Source organism: Carassius gibelio, chromosome A25, assembly GCF_023724105.1.
Source record: "Carassius gibelio isolate Cgi1373 ecotype wild population from Czech Republic chromosome A25, carGib1.2-hapl.c, whole genome shotgun sequence".
Classification (NCBI taxonomy): Eukaryota; Metazoa; Chordata; class Actinopteri; order Cypriniformes; family Cyprinidae; genus Carassius; species Carassius gibelio.
In genome coordinates this window covers 12,124,513-12,143,891 of record NC_068395.1, presented here as the reverse complement: position 1 = coordinate 12,143,891, position 19,379 = coordinate 12,124,513, and the positions used below count along the sequence as shown (strand labels likewise).

The window sequence follows — 19,379 nt, the reverse complement described above, 5'->3', positions numbered from 1 at the left end:
CATTAATTTCATTTTTGTTGTAATTTTTTTTAATAAATCTAATTATTTTGTTAATTATAAATTACCAAAGTATAAATAACTTTTTTGGACAGAATAAAAATACTTCTAGACAAATGCAAAAGTGCACGGTCCAATTGTACGGTCTAAATATGCGTACTTGTATTTCTGTGGCAGCAACAGACTTTATTCAGCGTTCAGGTAGGTAGCTGTAAACTTGCTTAGTTAAATTAACTCACAATTTTAATTCTGTTTGTGATAGTGGTTGGCATGAAAGAGAATTATCATTGAAGGCAGTTTAAGTTATTGCCCTTGCATGCATCACTCTTTGATGTATAAACATTAACTAAAAAAAAACCTATTTATGTTCCCTATACTTGCTCCCAAGGAACATTCTTGTTAAATGACCCATCTTTCTCAAGCCTGCCAGTGCTGCCCGCCAACAAGGGAATACCTTCCAGAGTTCTCATATGTGCTCCACTGGCACATCACCAGTGCAATGTCGCTTCGAGTTGTAACTACCAATTTATAACCCATGGCTGATGAATAATAGAGCAGCGCCCTTGTAGTTATTTATGCGCTAGAAGATCAGGATTCCAACCAAAGATTAATGACTTGCGCGTGGAAACAAAAGAGGACAGGATCCTTTTTATTTGTACCCTCTGCTTTAATGGGACGTGTTTTAAAATGCAAGCCGAGGTTTAAATGACCCTGTCTATTGTGCAACAGTGCTGGGCTGGATATTGAGACCAGCGCAGGCCATTGTTGAGTGATCTCGGATGTCTGTCCCTGCTAAGATTGGTGTAAGAGGCCGCCGTCAGTCAGTTGAGCAAGTGTTTGCAAATTTAAAAAGGTATCTGTAGACGTTTCCAAATCGGTTTCAATGTTTGCTTAGAATACTGTACATCTAGGGATGTAATTAATTTGATTGTGTTTATTGTAAACTGCAGCACTAGAAGGATTCGCAGCAGTACAAACATCATTAATGGTGATCGTGACGGTAACAACACCACATCAAAGCTCAAAACAGAGTTTAACGAAAATGCCTATAGTTGTTTGAACATGACTGTAGTTTTAGACCTTCCCGTGTTTGACGCGCTCTTGATGAAACCTGAAAGCTCCAGCGTGTCTAGACACCATTGTCTCATTTCTTGGTAGGATCAGGGTAGTGACTACAGTTCTACTCACAATGACGACTAACACATCTATACCTGTTTCCGTAGCTCTTCGTGCCAGATGAGGACAAGTCCATCTTCGGCCGCAGTGTCAATAAGCAGGTCTTTGAGGGTTTGACTACAGGACTTCTGCAGACAGTTGCCACAGCGCTGGGGCAGTTGTACCCACCTAATTTGGATGGAGAGGCTCCACGTATAAGCACTCCGGACACCAAGAGCAGACCTGTTGCCAGTGAGAACTTCAACACACGTGCTCAAGATCTCATCAGGTTATTACTTAGTTTTTTTGTGTGACTCTTCCTGATCCAGGTTCTTGAATGCTATTATGTCCATTTTTGAACACAACAAAGAAAACTGTGCTCGTATAAAAAGTGTACACAGCATAACCTGGCTTTTTTTGTTGTTTTTTACTGTATTTGTGAAGTTCTATCCTGGTCTTAAAGCTCATCAGTCAATTGGAGACAGAAAAATAGTTTCTTTAACCTGTTAACCTGCACCCCCCATTATGGGACTCACAACTGAAAATGACCTACCTAACTTAAAATTGCAACAGTTCCACACACACAATTTTGGTGTCTTTGGAAAGAAGACCCTTTGGGCTTTACTATTCATCATCCAGAGTTGATAATGCTCAGAAAGATTATAGACACTGAAGTTCCCTGAAAAAAAAAATTGTACCACACTGATTTATTTTTATTTTTTTATTATTTCATATAAAAATACATGAAATCATTCCATTAGCAATCCAGAAGAAGATACCATGGAACATTTCTGAGACCCCTCCCCATCTAGACCCCTGCCCATCCCCCCGTTTGAAGAAAAACATTTACCAAATGTATTGAAATGTTCTACAAACTATTTTAATTATTAAACAAACCACTGCATAGTTTTTATATTATAAAACAAGACAGAATCTTTGACATTGTACAAGTGATTTATTTGAGCACTAGAAGAATAATTGAGAATCATTCGAGTAATAAAAAAAAAAAAAAGAATTAACTATGTATGCCACTTAAAGTACATCCTGAGATTGCTAGAAATACAGCATTCACACTAGCCACTTTTCCACTGTCGGGTCAGTGCGAGTCAGTGCTTTAAACGGGCCATGCGGGGCTAATAGCCTCGGACCTGTAGCACTGAGGCCAAAATAGTGCTGCCTTTCACTGACGCGCCAGAAGGTACGCTTCACTAAAACCCACCCTTTACACGCCTCTCGGGAACAACGTCATGCAACCCCATCATTTCACCAACAAAGTAATAAGAAATAAGTCACTGGAACTAGCGCGATCACAGAACGAAGATGATAAAAGCCGCCGTTTGTTTTCATGCTTTGTTAAATATTTAAATCCAAAAGCATCGATGTTTTACTATAAACAGTGATACATTGATCATAATGAATGAATTTATCAGGATTTAAAATTAGTCACACAGAAAAAGCTTTTTAAACATAGCCTGCTTATTCATTCAAGTGGGTTTCTGTTTATTTGTAGTCACAGTAGGGTATATATATCACATTATCATTTCTATAGTTTTATCCTCTGAATTTATCTCCTGAATAAAAAACATTAATTTATGTTTATGACATTGCTACGTGGAGATAAACTCTTGAGACGAGACTTATGACAGATACAATTTTACTAAATAAATACATGATTGTGATCGAGAATAAGAAGCTGACGTCTGATTTCTTCAAGTGGTCACATTTACCATGTTTACAATGGTAACGTTAATGCCTAGCGTGCGTAGTCTTTTGCATCACTTATAAATATTTCTGCCTTGTATGGTAGAACATAGGGAGGCAATAATGCAAATGTTAACATGTGACCTTTAGCCGTCACAGAAGTGGGATTCGTATTACTGACAACAACTTATCGTGCACTTTCGGATTTACAACTTTACACGCTACATGAAAGGCTATGTTCAAAATGGCATAATAGGAGCACACTGCTGTTAGTAACTTAGCAAGCTAGCTGCGTTGAAAACAAATACCAACAGTCGCTACTGTTGGGTTCACACTAACCACACATCATACAACCATAAAGAGTAACATGGCTTTTGTTAGCAAAGATATTTTTTGCAATGTAAAATTACACTAGTTTCTTGGTATGAGATCCCTTGTGTAGGGAATGACCTCTTGGAATGGATCCAGAGGTTAGCTTGACAGACAGTCTGGGAAATTTGTTCAAAAGACTATTCCAATTTAATGACATAATAGCCTTGTGCATCTAATAGGACCTGGCTGGTTGGATAGAGTATGTTCTTGGATTCACCTTTTCGCTAAATTAGTTTGAAACTCCTCCTTATATCCGTGCTCTAAACCAAAGTTTTTAGTCTCCACATCAGCCAAAATTCCCTTCTGGAAGTGCACGACTTGAAGTTGAACTCCACATAAGAGTAGGGCTGTGTGGAGGAGAGCGCCAGTGCTGGGCTTTCCCCTGCTCTCTGAGGAAAGGCAGACAGCCCAGCCTGCTAAGAATCCCAAGCTTCCCACAATCCCTCAGTTTTCCCTCCTGTGATTTGTTTGACACGAGCAGTCTCAACCCCAGTGCTGTGACCGTGGAGTGACCTTACAGACATGGCCGGAACAGGCCAAGTAGTGGCTGGATCACCAAAAATAAAACCGCAGGGAAGAAATAAAGTAGACCTTTTTTTTCCTTTTCGGTTTTGACACCATAAACAAGACTATAAAAAGTTTTTATACTTTAAAGTTTTTTAACTATTGCAATGTTCACTGACTGCAGAAGTAAAAAGGAAACTGATTTATTGGGGGAATAGAACTGGTACGAAGACCAGATTCAAACGTCCATTTCCCAAATGACCACCAAGGTTCAATGTAAGCATTAGCAGCTGGTCATAAGTCCAACAAATTGTTGCATTTCTCTTAGTATCTGTCAGATGTTGAAAATAAAGTGAAAACCAAATGATGTAGGTCAGAATTTGTAGAATTGAATTTGATGTTGGTGGAAAAACTCCTGGTGGAAAATCACACCTTTGGCTGGAACTAATTATGACTGATCACTTTGGTTCTTGTTGGCTGGATGAAGTGTCTGAAAGGCTGCACAATGGTGTGTGGAAAGGCGCTTTCTGCTCGAGCCAAACCCAAGAGAAGGATAAAGCCATAACAAGGAGATTTAGTTCAGGTGATGGCCAACCTGTTGATAAGGAGGAGGAGGGAGAGTTGTAATTACCTTTATTGAGTGCAGCCTTATTTGACTGACAGCTGTAACAAAAGCGAAGTAGAAAAAGAGAAAATGAAGGTGAAAAGGGTGGACTTAGGAAGACTGGGAAACAGAGTGGTGTGTGTGAGATGTGGATCTGCGTCTGACTCAGCTCTTTGCTGCGCTGGAGCCACAGAATGCTGGCCCAGACTTCGCTGGGAGGTCCAGTGATTGACTGCCAGGAGACTTTCGGCGGTGCCGGAGGTGGGAGAGGGTGGAGGGACAGAATACCTGAGCCATGAGGGAAGAAGGGGGGCTTTCCTCCTGTTCTAGATCTAAGCTGGGACTCGGAGATGCAGTCATCCACTAATACTGTAATTAGGCCTGATTTGTAGCCAGGAGGGTGCGGACCAACACGATCATGAGACCTTTCATTTGACCAGACAAATTAGAGATATAGACGTAATGGGCAGGAGTTGTGGGCTCAGATTTCAGGCCAAGAGTGTTCTGGATTGCAGTGGCCTACATGACCATGAGCTGTCTACTTAGACAACATTTATGGCATCATAAGTGTGCTCCCACTGAAGCCTCTTACAGAAAGTCCAAAACTACATGCTGCTCTTATAGATATCTCATTTTGGCCCAATATTACATTTACCCTAGAGAAGGAAATCCCAAGTAGTGTGGCTTACTTGGTGGAAAATTCATCCAAAATGGCGAACAACAGAAAACAAATGTTAACAATTTATTCAGTTTTTTGTTAAGTCTGACTCATTTTGGCTTTTCCCCCCTCTTCAGCTATGTGGTGAACATGGGATTGATCGACAAGCTGTACGGCTGTTTCCTGTCTGTACAAGGACCGATTGATGAGAGTCCCAAGATGGCTTCCTTTCTCGAGCAAGCCACAGCTTTTCTTCATGGGATGTGCAAGTTATGTTTTGCTGTGACTGGTCGGTGAGTGGTTTCTAATGTTACTGTACTTTTTTTATTTCTCCATCATTGTCATCCGTTTTCAAAAAAAGTAGCATGGCCTATCCTGGGACCTCATTATTATATTGTGGTATTCTTTGAATTGCTTTTGAATTACCTGTTGCCATGGGTATTGTAGTTAATCAGTACTATAGGGTTCTTAAGGTTTAAAAATATCATTACTGTAGCATGATAGGTCTACAGTATCTATTTCTAGTGGTTGCACCATTCCCAAACATCCCCAGACCAGTAGATAACCTCATTCCTTTCTAAATAAATATGTCCACTGTAGTTTTGTTGTTCAGACCAGAGACAACAGCTCCATCAATCAGCAGCTCATTTCCCAGTGTCTGACGTGAGCCCTGCAGAGCCTGTGCTGATAGTCATCTAGTGGCCCTAATGCTCTGTCTCCCCGCACTGTAAACTCCTGACTGCAGCCCACCCACGTGTGTGTGTGTGTGTCGTAGTGTGTTTGTGCATGCACAACTGCTGACAGAGGCTAACCACACAGTCACAGCTTGCGGTATCCCGCCTTTGACCTCTAACCCTGACTTGCAGAAAAGACAAATCACTGTGATGCTGCACTGTTGCATTCTACATACTTGCTCTTTAAACTTTGTAGGAGTGATTGTTTTTTCTACATTGTGAAAACACAATATAACACATGAGATGTGGTGTTGAAATGAAAAAAAAAATGCATTTTTCATCTGGGCCTGATTGTAAGGTGTGTAAAAATGTAGGAAGAAAGTTATACTGAAATAATTTTCAACCATGCTGCTGATGTGTTTCAGAACTATTTGAATGAAACTCTCTTGATCTCCACTGTTTCATTACCAAACTATAGTCTGACCATTCCACATGGATTTTGGAGTTTCTTCGAAAGTCATAGCTCCTCCTTTATTGGCCAGCTATGTTCTGTTCCAGCTGTTGCGTGCTATAATGCCACGCAGCTGGTTATGACAACTCTAGTGTCTCTCCCAACATCCTTTGGCTTCTGACACTGAATATCTGTGAGAAACTCCAGTGCCAGTTCTTTTCTTTAATAGTCCTGCTCAGCAGCATAATCAGCATCTTTCTTAATCAAGTCAGCGCTCCATTCCATCATTCTTCACTATGCTGAAGGCCAGGAAGTTGTCCCTTTGTGGTTCGTGTTAGACATGTCTGAGTTGCTCTGCTTACTTGCAGTTGCCAGACCCTGGGATTTGTTCTTACAGCCTGTGCTTTGTGTTTCTGTCACCGACTACCAGTGTATTTGGTGGGATTAAATATCGATAATCATCAAAGTCAATAAAAGCTTGTCAAGGAGTGCTTGTGCTGAGCTAATGACAACGTGTTGGCTTATGAGTTGTGGCATGTGTTGCAGTCAGAATAGATTGAAATGGTGGTGTATCTGCTTTGGATCAGGGGACTTTCTTTTCTAAAGTTAACTAAAGCCCCTTCACACTGCACGTTGGGTCCGGAAAGTTGCCGGATTGCCTTTTGTGTGAACGCAGACACGTCCCAGGATTGATTCCTGGGTTGGGAACCTAGTAACATTGCTGGGTTCAGTCCCGGAACAAGCTATCTGTGAACAAAAGCCAGAACTAATGCCGTAAAGGGTGTGTCGTAGTTATGACGCACATTATCGTGCGACTCGTTTACCAGGTGTTTTGAAGGCGGATCAACGTTCGCAACGAAAAAATATGTGCAAATTGTAACGAAGCAGAAATCGGGTAGTTCCTCACTATCAGCGCTGAAGCTGAGATCATTCGCCAGTTTAAAGAAAGTTTGATGTGCCTAGCGTTTCCGAATCGTACACATTATAAGTCACATCCTGATGTCACGTGTCATTACGGACCTTTACGTGTTGCGTGTGAACGAACGCACATATTCCGGAAACTCCCAGTCAGTGTGAAAGGGGCAAAATCTAGTGACCCGGGAACAATTGCCAGGTCACATTACCCGTTTATTTTCCAGAATCGCAGTGTGAAAGGGGCTTAATAGAGAAATTCCTGCGCTATCCTGTTTCTGGATATCTACCTTCCTGCTAGGTTTCTGCTCTGTCTGTAGTCTTTCAAAGTACTCCTAAACCTTGATTATTTGGCGCACATGCATTTTGGATTCATATTATGCAGGAACGTAGATCAATAAAAGCAAGACTGAGCACTCCTGGTGTGAAGCAACAAGAAGGTATTGGGAGAGAGAACAGGAAAAGGGGTGGGAAATGGTTCAGGGCGTATTCAGCTCCCGACCCCATTCCTTCCAAACTTCCTGACTCTTATGCATCAACCGCAAGGTGTCATGGATCCAGCAGGGTTTTAGACACATTGACTGATTTAGAAAGCATATTTTCTTGAGTCGTTAAATTGCCCTTTTTCCCTCAAGGAAATCGTTTCATGGCAAGTTTCAGATATATTTTGTCTCATACTCTCGAAGTGGAGTAGACACTAACAGCATTACCACAGGTTTTGCTGTAAGCTGTGATTAATCAGACGATGCTGATTTGGGTTCAGTGGTTAGGCTCAAATTGCTTCTGTCAGGCCTTTCACTTTCATCCCGCTCCACTGTCTCCTGTTTCAGGGTCAGGAGATGTGAAGTTCATCATGCACAGTCAATCTGTGAGAACTAAGTCTTTGTTCCCTCATGTGGACACTGATCATGACTGTCGGTGAATGCTGCCCTTCTCCTCTGAACTGAGACCAGTTCTAGGGATTTTCTTACACCAGTTAAGGTTAAACATAGATGAGGGGTGCAGAGCCAAGATCAGTCCCACAAGGTGGCTTCCACTCGGAAGCTAATTCCCAAGTAGCCGATCTCTTGCACTTGCTGTTATCTCAAGCTCTGTGAGGGGGAAACCTCAACTTCGGCAATGACACTCCTTTCTCCCCTTGGCTCACCAGAAGGTCCGTTTCCCCTCCAGTGCACTTGGTGTAGTGTTCACGGATATATCCTCAACTGCAATGTGACACCTTGTAGAACCAGCCCCTTTTGTGCTGTTTAGGGATCAGCCCTTGAAACCAAAATCCAGACTCTTGCCGTTGCGACAGTAATGGAAGATCTTTTCTCAGATCAGCCTTCAGGCCTCGCTTCTGCTCAGAACCTCAGGGGTATGAAGTTACCAATCCTGCTAATCCGCAGGGTGTTGTCCTGACTAAGACACACAAACATGCCTCTATAAATCTGGTAAGATGGGTCTTAATTAAATGTGCTGCAACACAAGATGGCCAGAGAGTGATGCGAGTTTGCATAGTTGTGGAGCCAATGCTATTGGCTGACAGACGGTTGTCCAAGTTCCAAGACTTCCCTCCACTTTGGAAGTTACGCTGCTGTGTGGAGAGCTCCAGGATGTTCACTGGTGTATGAGATGCTTGGATGCCAGCTTCATAACTTCATAACCCAAGAATCACCAGACCAATCTGGGGTTTGTCACATTTAAAGATGATGCCCTTACCTCCTCTCTACAATAATATCTCCTTAAACTCTAGATATTCATTCTGTCCATCTGGCAATTACATTTCTCTGCGCGTTCTACACATTCATTGTATACATATGTCTAACACATTCTGTCCACCTTTTTTTATTGCATTCTGCTAATTGATTCTATATCTCCACGTGACATTCTGTCATCTCCATGCATTCTGTGCATTCCTCATTTATGTTTGTGCACCAAATAATTGTTTTTTCCTCAATATGTTCTTACCATTCATTTAATAAATCTGTCTATCAAATTCTATCAGTCTCTCTGGATGTTCTATACATTTATTTTATAGACCTGTTCTGTCATACACCTCTTTAAAACATTCTATGCATTCATATTTTACAACTGCCATCATATATATTCTATATTCATTTCATAAATCTGCCCACCACATTATATCATTCTCTCTGTACTCTGTACATACATTTCTCTTAAATCTCTTAGTATATTAAAAGTATTCTTTTATACATTTCTCCATCTCACTCTATCCATTATAAAGATAACATTGTCCATCACATTCTATCCATTTCCAAATAGATTTTTTTTTCTGTCCCTAGAAATTGTGCTTAAGTAATTTTGCATTAATCGTGTTGAATTATTTTAACGCGTTAAGTTTTTTTTTTTTTTTTAAATCTCGTTAACATTGACAGCCCTAGTATACTGCCCCATTCTTTCTTCTCCTCTCTCTATTTTACTTAACTTCTCTCTGATCTCCAGTCTCTGATCCCAGGCTCAGAAGTGTAAAGTCTTTCCCATCTCTCCTCATATATTAGACCACAGCCACCCTCACTGTGTCTCAGTGTTCATTACTGAGTCAGGCAGAGCCAAATGTTACCAGTTACCATATCTGCCCCATAGGCATGCTTCACAGATGGGGTTTACCCTCGTTATTCAAATCAGAACGGACAGGCTCTGGTCTAGCCAGTAAATCTAGAAGCCACGAGGACCAGGCATCCCACACTCCCCTACATCCTGGGTCTTCGGTTTTTGCGGCTTAAGCAAGCAGCCAGCAACACTTCAGGTTCTGAGGCTTCCAGACCACACCTCTGCTACCTTTTGCCACACTTCCCCTGTGCACTATACAACAGTACTGTGCACTGCTGACTTTGTTTGAAAGGCCAGTGATTCAGGTGCGTAAACTTGAAGAACCTTATTTCACTGGCCTGATATATATATATATATGTATGTATGTATGTATGTATGTATGTATGTATGTATATGTATGTATATGTGTGATATAATGAGAAGCTCCTTTGACCTTGCTGTTAGAATAACAGTAGTTCTGACCCTGAATTGTTTTTAATTTCTTGAGTGTCAGTCACTGGTAACAGGTATTACCTGTCCTGTTGTACAAAGTGTCCTTTTTTAGCACATCATGTGTGATAGATCTTGTTTGAGGATATTTGAGTAAGAGTACTTTCCTACTTAACGTTAGATGCTTTTTATAAATGCCTGCTGCCATTTGTTTGGTTATGTTTAGATTGGCATACTGCCCTGCTTTTAAAAAAAATAAATATGCAGTGTGTATGCTGTGAAGTATATGCAATTTATTTATTTACTTTATTATATTTGAAGCATCTGCATTGCATAGAATTAAAAGATAGATTTTTTAACTACGTCTAAACTACAAAAACTAATATTTTGTTTAACTAATTTTGGCAAAAATTAAATTAAAATGTATTTCTTCGTTTTATTTTTTTGTTGTTGTAATAGTAGTGGTATTTTTTCACTATTATTATTGTAATTATGGCTGCATGAGTTAAATAGATTTTAATAATAATTATTATTTTTATTATACCAGAATGATAAAATAAAATTGGTTTTATAATAATAGTAGTAGTAGTAGTAGTAAAAAATAATACTTGTTTTTGCTGTTGTTGTTGTATATTTGGCTGCATGAGTTAAATAGGTAATATTAATAATAATAATAATACAGTGGGTATAGAAAATAATCACCCCCCCCCCCTAAAATTTTTACTTTGCAGCCTGAAATAAAGACAGACACTGTTTTTATTTTATTCAGCTGTATTTACTCAGTGCAACATACAACATACATGTCAAAGATTAACACCGACATGTCAGAAAAAAATTAATTAAAAAACTGAATCATAGAGTTGGAAAAAGTATCCCCCCCTCCCTTATAAAAAGTGTTTCTAAACTTAAAGGGGGGTTGAAATGCTCGTTTTCACTCAATATCCTGTTAATCTTGAGTACCTATAGAGTAGTACTGCATCCTTCATAACTCCAAAAATTCTTTAGTTTTATTATGTAGAATCACGAGCGCCAGTAGGCTTTTGCGTTGAGAGCGTCTGGCAGCTGTGACCGTGAGGGAAACAACATCATCCAAAACAAACCATGGCTAACAGTCAGATTCAGCGTATATTTATGATCCAGAATCAGATCCCGAGGCTGAAACTGAACGAGAGCAGCAGCAGCAACGACTCGCTCCGAGCGGGGCTCGAACCCGGGTCTCTGGCATGGGAGGCGGACGCACTAACAAGGAGGCAGAGATATTTTAAGCAGTTTTACTCACCGCCTGCAGTTCCAACACACGATCGTGACCCTTTTTCGTTGGGATTGCATCATCCTTAAGAAATAAACGATACGCAAATCCGGCGTCAAACTGGGCCTTGTTTGTAAAACAATCATTTTCGAAATGCAGGGAACAAACACAAACACTTGCACAACTCCGTTGATGCTCTGTAAAAATAAACTCCATCCACTGGTCCCTTAATGCTGTTTTTTCTTTGGTAATCTGTGCAGGGTTGTCTTGCCCTGGCAACCAAAAACACACTCCTTTTGTGACATTTCGCGACGCTCTCGCTCTGATCAGTGAAGTCTGTTGTGCTCTCAGTGCTCTGCTATACGGGAGCGCGCGCTCTTCCGGCAGACGTGCCCTCAGGACCCATATAAGGAAATTCAGCTCCATCTAACGTCACACAGAGCCATACTCGAAAAAAACTTTCCGAAACTTGTGACAAACCGGAAGGAGTATTTTTGGAACAGAAATACTCCTTCAAACGTACAACCTAATTTTTGAAACTTTGTCCATGTTTAGCATGGGAATCCAACTCTTTAACAGTGTAAAAAACTCAGTATGCATGAAATAGCATTTCACCCCCTCCTTTAATGAGTTGTAGCTAATCACCTTCTCAAAGGCACACAGAGTCATTTGACATTCAGTTGGGATCAGCTGTGGTCATTTTGATAAGCTCAGCATTAAGAGAGCTTTCCTGGAGCATTTCAGTCCTTCCTAGTGCTTCAGTTTCACTACCAATCAACTGTGGGCGGAAAGACACTGACACAAAGATCTCGGGAGTAGAGTATTGGACAGGCAAGTCAGGAGATGGATACAAATGCCTTGGAGCACAGTGAAGTCTAATAATAAGAATTGGAAGGTATTTGTTACAAAACAGACCCTTCCTAATCAGGACACAAAAAAAAAAAAAATCTTAATGTTTAATTTATTTATAATATGATATAGTTAAGTAACATACAATGGCAAGGTGATATTTTGCTGAATATTTTCAGAGTTGCAAATGTTACATTGATATTAGTTCAACAAACAAGTAAAGTACTGTATGTTAAGATACTTTTGACTGTTTTGTTCTATTTCACCAATGAAGATCAGAACAGAACATTGTCCAAGAAACAATCTGTGATTTTGTTACCGAATGATAAAGCGTTATGAAGGAATTGGTTGGTTGAATAAGTGACTTACTGCCACCAAGTATGCATTTTTCCCTAAAATTTCTATTTGTATATTAAAAATTTGATTTAAAACTTTTTTTTTTTTGATTGGTTTTAATTTTGGTTTTAAGTTTTAATTTGATTGGTAATAGCTCTATAGTGTATATTGAATATCTTGATCAGTTGTTAGAATTTGACATGAAAGGAGATGCATACATTAAAAAATATTGGCCTTTATAAAGGTTTATAACATCCTGGGGTATATAGGTTATACAGGTATATAAAAGCTGATAGAACACTGATGAAAATATTGCTTATTAAGAAATCGTTTACACCAACAAAATGATGATTTGTTTTAAGAGGGGATATTTTGTATGGGGTATTGTCTTCTGATATGATAAGTTCAGTGTATATTGTAATAAGAAATTATATTTTGTTTTATTTTCACATTATACATGTTACTGTGTATTTCCATCACAGGTTTGGTCTTAAATTTCACACAAGTAAAATGTGTTTTAATTTAACTTGTTCATCTATAGACACCTTGTAAAAATGAAAATTGCATAATAACCATATTGCATATTGCAATTCTCATTCTCAGTTCCCTGAGCATCTTTGACAACAAACTTCAGGACTCCACTGGTTTGACGGCCCTCCTGCAGAGCACTGACCTGGTGGGCGTCCTTCACATGCTGTACTGCATCCTGCTCCACAGTGCTCTCCCCGACTCTCTCTCTACCGGCCCCGTGGGCCCCGAGCAGCCCTACAGCCCCGCCGTCATCCAGGTGGCCCTCCAGGGGCTGCGCTTCCTCAACACCTTCGCCCTGCTGGACCTCTCAGCCTTCCAGGTACTCTTTTCTGATCTGGCTCCTGTATGGATATAGTATGTATGAAAAATTAAATTAATCACATTTACAATCTTCAGGACAAATATACCTTTAATTAGTTAGCACACCAAATTTCTCTGTTTTTAGGGCCTAGCTTGAGCACACTGAGAAACAAGTATCTGGCTCAAGTTTTTTATAGAGTCCATAAGACCACATTTACCTTCTGAAAAGTACCGAGGCCTGTGAGATCCTGCTTCTTTGATTCAATGTCCTGCAGAAAGATGCTTGTATGTGATGCTTGTATCTCCTTTGCGGTATGCTGTCCATCCTGTTAAAGTATTAAACTCTATGAATCCACCCTGTCTGCTAAAAGTAATGCAGCACGGCTTGTTTTTTTTTCTAAACGCAGCAGACCCCTGGTTTGGCCTTCAGCTAGCGGCAGATATGTGGTCCCCATTATTCAGCCAGACGTTCTGAACGGCGAAAGCAATAAAAAGCTCTCATAATGATTGTGTTGGTACGTCTGCGCAAACACAAACAGGGACCGTAAAGACATAAGCCTCAAAGCTAATGGCCAGCCAGGGTTTCCTCCAAATGCCCCTCAGAGCCACTGGTAGGATATCAGTGTATCTTCACAGAACAAAGTTAACCCGGTGGATGTAAACACACCTGACCTTTGACCCCGAGCCAGTCATGTTGAAAGCTCCGGGTGAGTAATGTGGACGGAGAGTGGAGTAACGTTCACAGGCTCCGGTCGTACTTTAGCCGGCACGATAAAGAGACAAGAACGGTATGGCTAGGCTAAATCATCATGTAAACACCTAGGCGTGAACGAGGAGGGCGGAAAACCTGTGAATTACTTCAGTATGTTGCTGTAAATAGTGTGGGTCTCTCAGACTTTTTCAATTTCCTGTGCCAGATATTCGGCTTTTTTGATAATTGATTATCATTCAGTATTTTCTTTTTATAAAGGTCACCTTGTGGCACACTGGTCTTTGACCTTTAGATGGTGCATTCAGAGAACTCCAAAATTAAAAATATTTTATTTTAAAGGAAGACTGTCAAAGTGAATGTCATAAGGCTTAATGCATATGATTTAACCATGTTTAACATGGTTACAGTTTTGTTTTCGTGGTGTTTTGTTTTTTGTTGTGGTTTCTTGTTTTTTTTTTTTTTATGTTGTTTTGTGTGTGTGTGTGTGTGTGTGTGTGTGTGTGTGTTTTGTTTGGATTCTTTTTATTTGTTTTTGTTCTGTTTTTTTGTTCTGTTTTGTTGTTTTTGTGTGTGTTTTGTTTTGTTTGGATTCTTTTTATTTGTTTTTGTTCTGTTTTGTTGTTTTTGTGTGCGTTTTGTTTTGTTTGGATTCTTTTTATTTGTTTTTGTTCTGTTTTGTTTTATGTTTTGTTGTTTTTGTGTGTGTTGGTTTTGTTTTTGTGAGACTCTTCTGCCTCTGTCCAGCATATGAATGTCATCCTTATTCTACTTTGAACCTAATGTGTTAAACTAAAAATTACATTCACATTTTAATGTTTACATTGTTTGCTGGTATATGTTGCTGTTGCTGGTATATGCTGGAATATGTTAAACAAATATTCAGTAGTGGCAAAAAATCTGAAGTCTTGCAATTTGGCAATTTTCTTGCAATATTTCACGTTGATCAGAGTTTTGATCAGACCCTCATATATTTGTTTTAATATAGTAGTAGATAATACTTCAAAAGCATTCACATGTAAATTATTCTTCATTCTATATCCTAACAACAGCGATTCTCAAGAGTTGTATGCATCGCTGGCAGTTCAAACAGACGATCTGTGGTGATCCAAATCCAGTGACTTGCTTCCATTACATATGCTGAGATTTTCAGGTGTTGTTGTTTGTGGCTGTTTAGACTCTCCATAACACTCTCCTACCCAGCAGAAAATGTCAGTAGATTCAGTGCTGACCCTGAGGCGTTCAGTCATGTCGACATGTTTAATAAATACTGTCTTTAGACCAGCAGATAGCATCTCTTTAGTTTGAGGGAATGGGGGGGGGGGTCTGGAGTTGGGACTACTGATTCCAGGACCAGTTCGACTTTCTCAAGCAGCAAGTTTCAGCTTCTTCTCTTGCAGAGTTAACAGCCTCCAGTGTTGTTTTGTTGCCCACTGTTCTCCAAAGCCAATCTTCTGTTGTGTTCTGAACAAGATTGAAGTCATATGTTTTTTCAAACGACATGTGCATCAGTAAATGATTATTACGTTTTACATTTGTGTGATCTATTCCTTTAATAGTGTGAAAATCCCTGTATTGCACAACTTTTTTCACTCCCCTTTTTTCATTTCTAATGCACAGGAAGACTTCTTTTCTAAGTGCTATTCACTGACTCAACCACTGGCCAGGCTCTGATGTAGGTTTCTGTTGTGTCCAGTGTGTTTTAGGAGCGGAGGGTCTGTCTCTGGCCTTCAGACACATTGTGAGTTCTCTGCTGTGGTACTGCTCTCAACACAGCGCCGAGGAGCTGCTCCACGAGCTCATCATCTGCATCGGCTACTTCACTGTCAACCACCCAGACAACCAGGTGGGATTACCTTCATTATTACTGTTCTGTTCTCTAGTGTGCAAGAGTGCCAACACGTCTGTTTCATGAATACATATTGTATCGTGATTATATATTGATGCATTTTTAGCATATTAAGCATTTGCACCAAATGTACCCACACCAAACTATTTTAATGCATCCTTGCTGATTTAAAGTATATAAAAAATTACAGTAAAGACATTTAAATTGTTGCAATAGATTTATATTTTAAATAAATTCTATTATTTTTCTATTCATCAAAAAATCCTGTGAAATGTGTCAGTGAACAAAAAAAATATAAAGCAGCAAATCTGTTTTCAACATTGCTCAAATCAGTATATTAGAATGATTTCTGACAAATCGTGTGACACTGAAGACTGGAGTGTTGATGCTGAAAATTCAGCTTTAAATCATTAAAATGGATTGTGTTTTTCGAAATATATTAAGATGGAAATCAAATAAATGCAACCTTGGTGAGCAAAAGAGGCTTTGGGAAATGTTGAAAAACCTTACTGACCCAAACTTCTGAACAATGATATATCCAAAACAAACATATTTTTTGACGGATCATGTAGTAAATCCATTTGATCACAGATTTTTCACAGCTAAATGAGCAGATGTTATTTACTTGAAACCGCTAACAATGGGTAATATTCTGTTGTTGTTTTTTTTGTATTGATTTATAAAAAAAAATTAATCACAGCGAATTGAATGATACCATATGTTTAAATGTTACATTCATTTTATAATGGATAATAGTTTATGTAACATTGAATAGTGACATAAAAATTTGGGATTGCAGTGCTGCAAAATAAAAAACCAACAAAAAAACAGTCAATAATAAAAAAATAACTAATTGCACATTTGTATCATAAGTGTTATTTTAGTGTCATTGAGATACAATAATAGTTTATTACTATTGTGAATTATAATTTTTTTATATTTTAGATAAAAGTTAGTTTTGTGTTTTTATTTATATATATCCCAGGAAATGTTACTGATGGGATTCTTGCATTACTGACTATTAATCAATAGTCACATAAACTATTTTCTTGTTTGACGCTGTGAAGCTGCTTTGCCACAATCAGTCTTGTATAAAGTGCTTTAAAAATGAAAAAACATTTTTTTACATTTGTGAATAAACAGTAGTTTGCAAAAAACTCTTCCATACAGTATCTCAAAGCATATTTTTAGCATCGTAAAAGATCCTTTCCTCTCCGTCACTGAGGTGTGTATAATGTTTGGTCATCATTAGATCAAGAGCAGGTGTACTTTTCTCCTTACAAACAACCGACACAATCGCAACAAAAGGAGGCTGATGAATAATGCAGTGGCTTTGCCACCTCTGTCGGCTCTGCACTGTGTAGAAGGACTAGACATTGTTATCCACCTCCTGGCAGCTGGCCCGCTCTTTGTTGGGCCTGGTGGAGGGGGGAATGGTGCTGAACTAACCTGGCAGTCCAGATCACAGATCAGCCTGGCATGAAGAAGTGGGAGTCCCTGATACTCTCTGCATGCTCCGTTTACCTGGAAGCAGACGACCGCATGGCAGGTGTGTGTACGCCACACTCGGTCGGGTTTTAGTTATGTGTGCTTCACGCGGAAACCTCGTCTGTGACGTCTTAATGTCCCCTTGGGGGACGGGGAAGGGAGGGGTCAGAGTCCTTGCAATTTATAGGCTTCTAATTTAAAACGTTTTTGCTCTTAATTAAAGAAACGGCCTCTGTTTTTATGGAGGTTCAGTCTTTCTGCACTCCCGCCGTGCAATTTAATTATTTTGATGTAGGTAATTAGCATTTGTTGGCCATTGTTGGGTTGATTTGCATATTATATTGGATAATTGAATGAGGGTTGATGATTGAATCAAGGGGGACGTGACAGATGATTGGGCTTTGTGCTCACATGGGGGAACTTCAACGACGAGCGGGTTGGGAATAACGCCTCGTGAATATTCATATCTTCCCAGCCCACTTTGTTAATTTGAAAAATGCCGGGTTGCAAAGTCTTTAAACTTGTGACTTCTCTCCAGGATGCAAGCTGCGGTTTTATTCCGCCATTTGGCCGCACGTCAGGGTTTATTATTAAAAACAGCAGCACCACTGGCAGGTGCTCTGGAGAGGGCTGGAAAAAATGAGCCGAAGCTATTCAGCTAAGATGCATTTTGGCTAAAATTCCTGCTGGTAGGTCAAATGAATTTGAAGTTTATTTGATTCGACTACCACGTGTGTGCAGCCACCACAAGCTGACGTGATGAATTGTGACTTGTGGCATCATTTTATATGGCTGTTAGTTGCCTGTTTGCAGGTGGAATATTGGTAAGAGCTTGTGAGATTAAACTCGTGTCATTAGCTTAGAAAAAGTTACTGCCTTGGTTGCCTGCTGCATTTCAAAATCAACCACACTGAGTCATGTTCTGTTCTGTGTTTTTTCCCCATCAACTAAATATACAGTATGCCTGCAGCAACACCAACCAATCACGTAAAAGTACTTCAACACATTTAAACTGAATGAAATGACAAACATCAGCTTAGATCTTGGCACTGTGGCCCCGCCCCTCTCCACTCGGATACTTGGCAGTGTCAGGGGCCCTGGTATATGTCCGCACGGCCCTCGTACAGGAGAAATGGAGAATATTTGACTCTTTCAGACTAATGTAAGCACTGGCAGAAGACAAAGACTGTCTCGCAGCGCTGCGCTCTGATTCAGCCAGCCTGTGTTTACATGTGTAAATCAGAGAAATAACGCAGCTCATAAAGGTAGAAAAAACTACTGGTGGACTTTTTTTTTCTTTTCAACTTGTATATTTTTCAGACCCTCAGTCACCGAGCCATTTAGAGGATGAGATATGCACCGTCATAGCTGATAGGAAACGGGTTTGTATTCAAGGGGGCATAAAGGCTTCTGAATGGTGGCCAGCACCAAAAAGAAATTCATTTTTAATGTTACTTAATGTCAGCATGAATCAAAAAATAGTCTCTGTTTAGCTTTTAACACCCAACTGTTTTAAACATTGATAATAAAGGGATCGTTCCAACACTAGTAATTTATAACATCAACATTAATCATTTCCAAGAAATGTTTCTTGAGCCGCAAATCGGCATTTCAGGAAAAAATACATTTTAAAACATAATAGGCTATTTTAAATGATAATACTTCATAATATTAGTGTATATTTTGTCAAATAAATGCATCCTTGGTGAGCATAAGATCCTTTCAAAAACATTTAAAAAAAAATTCATTTCACAGTACTTTTTGCATTTTATTTATTTATTTTTGGATTTACTTAACATGCTCATTCAAATCTGGATCACATTAGTTGATTCTCTATTATTGTTAATCCAAAAATGAAATTCACGTGTCTGTACACTGTAGAAGTTATACTCCATTAAACTGATTATGCCATGTTAGGGGATTGTCATAATATTTTTTTTGTCCAGTCGATAGTCGTCGTCAAACTTCCTCATGCATAGCTTGTAAGTGCTCCCAGGCAAAAATCTGTTTTTATTATCTATACACACTTGGTGTTTTAGCATCAAGAGTGAGGTTAAG

General features: G+C 39.4%; 1 protein-coding gene across 4 annotated transcripts in view; it reads left to right on the top strand.

Annotated features, from left to right (window-relative positions):
• Positions 1-19,379, top strand: part of LOC127946935 (S phase cyclin A-associated protein in the endoplasmic reticulum-like) — a 105,265-nt gene that overhangs the window by 76,537 nt on the left and 9,349 nt on the right. For all 4 annotated transcript variants that reach the window (XM_052543762.1, XM_052543764.1, XM_052543765.1 and 1 more), the window contains 4 exons: positions 1,221-1,441; positions 5,129-5,284; positions 13,048-13,294; positions 15,681-15,830. In XM_052543762.1, the coding sequence (XP_052399722.1) occupies positions 1,221-1,441; positions 5,129-5,284; positions 13,048-13,294; positions 15,681-15,830 (774 nt within the window). The remainder of the gene's footprint in view (positions 1-1,220; positions 1,442-5,128; positions 5,285-13,047; positions 13,295-15,680; positions 15,831-19,379) is intronic.